This window comes from Lepus europaeus, chromosome 19 (assembly GCF_033115175.1).
Source record: "Lepus europaeus isolate LE1 chromosome 19, mLepTim1.pri, whole genome shotgun sequence".
NCBI classification, from domain to species: Eukaryota; Metazoa; Chordata; class Mammalia; order Lagomorpha; family Leporidae; genus Lepus; species Lepus europaeus.
Window position 1 is genome coordinate 5,514,168 of NC_084845.1, and position 6,234 is coordinate 5,520,401.

General features: G+C 63.9%; 1 protein-coding gene across 2 annotated transcripts; it reads left to right on the forward strand.

The window, feature by feature from the left end:
• Positions 1–840: 840 nt before the first annotated feature.
• On the forward strand, positions 841–5,771 carry LOC133748417 (sialic acid-binding Ig-like lectin 10). 2 transcript variants are annotated; one of them, XM_062177205.1, is made up of 12 exons: positions 841–877; positions 948–1,328; positions 1,440–1,718; positions 2,362–2,409; positions 2,518–2,781; positions 2,976–3,023; positions 3,128–3,385; positions 3,473–3,769; positions 3,966–4,056; positions 4,147–4,246; positions 5,251–5,265; positions 5,453–5,771. In XM_062177205.1, exons 1-12 carry the CDS (start codon positions 841–843, stop codon positions 5,702–5,704), a joined length of 2,070 nt encoding a protein of 689 aa, XP_062033189.1. In that variant the 3' UTR covers positions 5,705–5,771. The 2 variants fall into 2 exon arrangements, with proteins under 2 accessions (XP_062033189.1, XP_062033188.1); XM_062177204.1 differs by lacking the exon at positions 5,251–5,265.
• The last annotated feature ends 463 nt before the right edge of the window (positions 5,772–6,234 follow it).

Consider the following 6,234-nt stretch of genomic DNA (forward strand, 5'->3'; position numbering starts at 1 on the left):
CCCAGGCTGTGTCACCACCACCTGGTGTTCCCCCCACCCCCGGCTGTGTCGTCACCGCCTGGCGCGTCTGCCAGCAACGTCAGCTTCAGATAGTGGTGTTCCGATCACAAGTCAGTGTTGCCCAAGTGAGATGGGCGGGGGAGGGGAGATGGACATGGACACAGCGGCCTGGTGGGGGCCGGGGGTCAATGTGCTCGCCAGGTTGAAGAAGAGGTGGGGCAGAGACCAGCCTGGGATTGCCAGATTAGAACAAAAATGCAAAATGCCTCATTACATTTAAATTCAGGAGTTTAAAAAAAAAAGGATTTTTTTTTCTTTTTTCTTTTTTTTTTTAGTGCAAGTAAATCGTGTATAGTGTTTAGGGCAGGGATCGAGCCAGGCCACAGGGTGTCCATTTTATCTGCAAATTTTAGCGTGCACTCCAGCATGGAAGACCACTCCCTCCAAAACCCCTCCCTCCTCTGCCCCCCCCCCACCATGGGGGCCTCCCCAGTGAGAACTCTCACTTCTGCTTCCTCAATGACCAGGGCCCAGAGGGAGAGCCCCCACCTCCCCCCGCCCACCCACAGCCTCCCGGAGCTAGACACAGCCACCCCTCCCCTCCCGCCAGCGGCGTCTGGGTCAGGACCCGCTCCTGCGGGCAGAGAGCCACGTGGGCCGGGTGGGCGGGGTGGGGTGGGGGAGGCCCCAGACACGAAGGGGGAGGGGGTCCCACCGCATCTGGGCAGAAGCTCCCTTCACGCCTGGGTCCCCAGGGCTCAGCTTCCGCCCTCGGCTTCCCCTTGGGTGGCTGGGGAATGCGAGGGTGCCGACCGCGTCCCAGTGCCTGCTAACGCCACAATGCTGCTGCCTCTGCTGTTGTCCCTGCTGTGGGAAGGTAAGTGGGCCGGCACCGAGGGGGCCTGGTTGGGGCTGGGGCTGCAGGCTGAGCTCTGGTCTGCCCACAGGGACCCAGGCTCAGGACTGGGAGTACCAGCTGCAAGTGGCAACCCCCGTGACGGTACAGGAGGGCCTTTGTGTCTTCGTGCCCTGCTCCCTCACCTACCCCCAGGACGGCTGGACTTCTGGTACCCCGGCTTACGGCTACTGGTTCAGAAGGGAGACCCACACGGTTTCCGGTTTCCCAGTGGCCACAAACCATCCGGATAGGGAGGTACAGGCGGACACCCAGGACCGATTCCTGCTCATGGGCGACCCCAGCAAGCGCAACTGCTCCTTGCTGCTCAGGGAGGCGCGGAGCGAAGACTCGGGCTTGTACATCTTTCGGCTGGAGAGAGGGCCTCAAGTGAAATACAATTTCAAGCAGTGGCTCTACCTGGAGGTGACAGGTGTGGAATGTGGTGGGAAGCCCCATCCCTCCCACTGGGGAGGGACCTGGGCCGGGCCAGAGGGGGCCCTCGGGGCACCCCTGGAGAGCTACACTGCCCCCTCTCCCGCAGCCCTGACTCAGAAGCCTGACGTCTTCATCCCCGGGATGCTGGAGCCCGGGCAGCCGGCGAACGCCGTCTGCGTGTTTAAGTTGACCTCTGAGCACTGTCCAGCCCCGACCTTCTCCTGGACGGGGGCAGCCGTCTCCACCCGAGCAACCCAACCGCTGCGCTCCCACTTCTCGGTGCTCAGCCTTACCCCCCGGCCCCAGGACCAGGGCACCGGGCTCACCTGCCACGCAGACTTCTCGGCAAAGAGCACCCAGGAGACGGTCCACCTGCGCCTGGCCTGTGAGTGCGCAGGGGGCGCGGGGAGGGAAAGGCACGCATTCCAGGTGCTCCCCCGCCCTGGGAGGTGGTGGTCCTCTGGCCACTCCCACTGCTGTGGCGATGCTCGGGTCACTTCTCCTCCCTGCTGGTCACCCTTACCTTTCCCCACGTGGGGAGCAACACGCCCTCCCCTGCAACCAGCGTGAAGCTGCTGCCTGGGACGCCAGCATCCCATCTGGGAGGCGCTGGTTCAAGTCCCCGCTGATCCAGCTCCCTGCTAATGCGCCTGGGAAGGCAGCGGAAGATGGCCCAAGTGCTTGGGCCCCTGCCATCCACAGGGGAGACCTGGATGGAGTTCCAGGCTCCTGCCATTGTGGCCATCTGCGCACTAAACCAGTGGATGGAGGATTCTCTCCCTCCCTCTCTCTCCCTCTCCCTCCCTCTCTCTCCCTCTCCCTCCCTCTCTCCCTCTCCCTCCCTCTCTCTCCCTCTCCCTCCCTCTCTCCCTCTCTCTCCCTCTCCCTTCCTCTCTCTCCCTCTCCCTCTCCCTTCCTCCCTCCCCCACCTCATTCACTCATCTCCCTGTCACCCCACCTCTCAAATAAATAAATACATCTTTATTTTAAAAATCCACCCCTGAAGTCAGCTGATGATCCTGTTGCAGATGCTCCCAAAGACCTCGTCATCAGTGTTTCTTGGGACAAGGCATCAGGTACTGCGGGTCCTGGGCCAGTCCTCCTTGGGGGTGAGGGCCTCAGGGAGTGAGGGGTGTGCTCCTCTCTGAAGGGTCCCCCCACCCCGTCTCCATCTCTCCCCCCAGCCCCAGAGCCCCTGGCAGGCGTCCCTCTCCTGGAAGCCCCGAAAGGCAGGTCCCTGCGGCTCCTCTGTGCGGCCGACAGCCAGCCGCCCGCCACGCTGACCTGGCTCCTGGGGGACAGAGTCCTCTCCCGCTCCCTGCCCTCGGGCCCCACGTCCCTGGCGCTGGAGCTGCCCGGGCTGAAGCCTTCGGATTCGGGGCACTACACCTGCCAGGCTGAGAACGGGAGGGGCTCCCAGAGCCGCAGCCTAGACCTTGTGGTACAGTGTGAGTGCGACCGGGGCTTGGCTCCACGGGGGGTGCCGGGGACGGGGCAGGGGCTGGAGTCCCAGGCTTCAGGGGCCCCTCTGCGGCCTTGGGGTGGTTGTGTCTGGGCCCCCTCCCTTCCCTAGTCCTCAGGGAGCTTCCTCTGCACAGACAGAAGCCCCCGCCCCCCTGAGCTGCTCCCCGTCTCATTTCAGATCCTCCGGAGAGCCTGACAGTGATGGTTTCCCAAGGAAACAGGACAGGTGGGAGAGGGGACCCAGCAGCCGGGGCCTCCTGGTGCCCGGCGTGGGGGGTGGGGGCCGGGTGTCTGGAGTCGCGCGTCCACTCTGCTCCTTTCCTCCCCCAGTTCTGGAAAACCTTGGGAACGGCACGACCCTCCCCGTCCTGGAGGGCCAGAGCCTGCGCCTGGTCTGCAGCACCCGCAGCCAGCCCCCAGCCCAGCTGAGCTGGGCCCGGGGCACACAGACGCTCAGCAGCTCGCAGCCCTCAGAGCCGGGGGTCCTGGAGCTGCCGCAGGTGCAGCCGGAGCACGAGGGCGCGCTCACCTGCCTCGCCCGGAACCCGCTGGGCTCCCTGCGTGTTTTTCTGAGTCTCTCTGTTCAACGTGAGTCTGGGGGCCCCTGGGACCGGAATCCCATGATATCAAGGACAGAGGGGGCCCCCTGCTGAGTCCTGTCCTCCCTCCCCGCAGAGCCCCCACAGCTGCCGGGCCCCTCCTGCTCCTGGGAGGCCGGGGGTCTGCGCTGCAGCTGCTCCTCCCGAGCCCGGCCCGCCCCCTCCCTGCGCTGGCGGCTGGGGGAGCGGCTGCTGGAGGGGAACAGCAGTGGCAACAGCAGCCACGCCTCCTTCACCGTCACCTCCAGCTCCGCCGGGCCCTGGGCCAACAGCTCCCTGAGCCTCCGCGGGGAGCTGGGCTCCGACCTCAGGCTCAGCTGTGAGGCCCGGAACGTCCAGGGGGCGCAGAGCGTCACCGTCCTGCTGCTGCCAGGTCAGCGGCCCTCGGAGGCCGAGCTGTGTGGCAGGTGGGGGGAGGGGCCTGGAGGGGCCGATGGAGAGAACGGAAGACCTAAAGCCTGGGCCTGGGGAGACGGGACGTGGCTGGGGCGTGATGACTGCCGTGGACGCCTGAGTGCCGGGTGGGGAGTGGGCTTGGCCAAGCCTCAACCCGCCCCCCGCCCCCGCAGATGAGGGCCTGGCCTCCATGGCTCTCTCCAAGGGGGTCTTCCTGGGCATCGGCGTCACCACCCTCTTCTTCCTCTTCCTCATCCTGATCATGTGAGTCGAGGGGCAGCCCTGGCGGGGTCTGGGGTCCTGGGGGGGGGAGAGGGGCCACAGCGCACGCCAAGGCGGGGCTCCTTCCCTCAGCGTGAAGATGCTAAGGAAGAAGCCGGCCCAGCCAGCGGTGCCGAGAGCCAAGGTGTCGCGGAGCAGCACCATCCTGGACTACATCAACGTGGTCCCCAAGGTGACCTGCCACCCCTCCTGCCCGGCACTAAAGCTGACGACCCCTCCCCCTTTGCCTGACCCCCGCACTGACCCCCTAGTCCTCACGGCCTGCTGTTCCCCCCTAGTTAGTTTGGGGACAAGGACACAAGAGCCCTCATTCCATTATCACCGTCACCAGTGACATTACTGACCACGATTAACATTTTTTTTTTTAGATTTTATTTATTTATTTGAGAGGTAGAGTTACAGACGGTGACAGGGAGAGACAGACAGAAAGGTCTTCCATTCACTGGCTCACTCCCCAAATGGCCACAATGGCCGGAGCTGTGCCGATCCAAAGCCAGGAGCCAGGAGCTTCTTCCAGGTCTCCCACATGGGTGCCCAAGGACTTGGGCCATTTTCTACTGCTTTCCCAGGCCATAGCAGAGAGCTGGATAGTAAGTGGAGCAGCTGGGACTTGAACTGTGCTCATATGGGATGCTGGCGCCACAGCGCTAGCCCCACAATTAACTGTTAATATCACCGAGAGGTGCTGTCTCGATTATTAAGTATGTGTGTGTGTGTGTTGGGGGCGGGAGTCTGAAGTCAGCCCACCTGGAGTCAAACCTGCTTTCCTCGCTGTGTGTTCCTGCCCAAAGCACTCGGCTCCTCCGAGTCTGTTTCTTGACCTGGATCCGGGGATCACAGTAGGGCCTGCTTCCTAGGCTGGTTCTAGGCGCTTAGTATCCTGTGCCCGTGAGGCCCTCAGAACAGGGCCTGGGCCCTGGCGCGTGTTCAGCGGACGCCTGATGGCATCGCCCAGCTCGTGCGTCATCGGCCCAGGCTCTGGGAACCACTGCTCTCCCCTCTGCTTCCCCCCCACACGTGCGATACAGACGATGCCGCAGCTTTCTCCCTGTGCCGGCTCAGTTCACTCGGTATTCAGACCCTACCCGCTGTTAACACCGCGGAGCCGCGGCGGGGAAGGCTGGTTGCCTCCCCTGGAGCCTGTGAGTCCCCACATTCCCTTCATCCGGGCAAGAGACAGCTGGGCCGATCGCACGCCTTGGCTGCAGACGGCTCTGGACGCACTCACTCCTGCCCCGCTCAGTTCCTTCGTGGCACCTACCGCCAACGCGTCCTTGTGCTTTGGTTGTCTGCTGCCTGTCCCCCAGCCCGAGGGCTGTAACCCCGGCCCGGAACCATTCTTGAACAAGTCTGTGAAGGGCGCCTGTCGCTCCCGCAGGTTCGCACTCAGAAGGCCAAGCCGGGCAGCCCTTCTCAGCCCCCTGCTCCGGGCGCCCACTCCCCAGAACCCAGGAGGAAGCAGCAGGGGCCCCACGGCCCAGCACCCACGGCGCCCCCGCAAGCCCCGCGGTCTGCGTGTGGCCAGGAAGAACTCCATTACGCCGCTCTCAGCTTCCCAGGCCCCAGACCGTGGGACGCCTCCACGTCCACCGAGCCTCACGTGGACTACGCCGAAATCAAGTTCCACTGAGGGCTTCAGAACCGGGCGCTGCCGGCGGGTCGGGGGAGGTACAGCAATAAACGGGTTGTAGCGAGCAGAGTGCAAAGCGTCTCTTGGGCTCTCTCTGTCCTGCAAGAATGGGCCGTCCCATTCACGCCCAGGCTTCTGGGACATCTTAAATCTGTGACCAAGGGCTCTCCTGGGCGTCTCCTCGCTCACCAGTGGGCCTTCGCTGGTTACCCGGCTGCTGGCCAAAGCCTCCATCCAGGCACCGAAGGAGATCAGGAACCGGCATGCAAACTGGCCACCAGACACCAGTACACAGACTCACTGTGTGGGATCATCCAACGCCTCATTTCACAGACGGGGAGGAGAGATGGGCCAAAGTCTTGCCTTCAGTCGCACGGCCGGGATCCAAACCCAGACAGACCCCGTAATGGGCAAGCACCTGGTGCTCCTTAGGCAGTCAGAGGCCGCCAGGTGGGCCTCGGGCAAAATGAGGAACTCTCTAGAAGCCCGTAAAGGTTGAGCAGTTCCGCTCGTCCCGCCCCTCAGCCCGC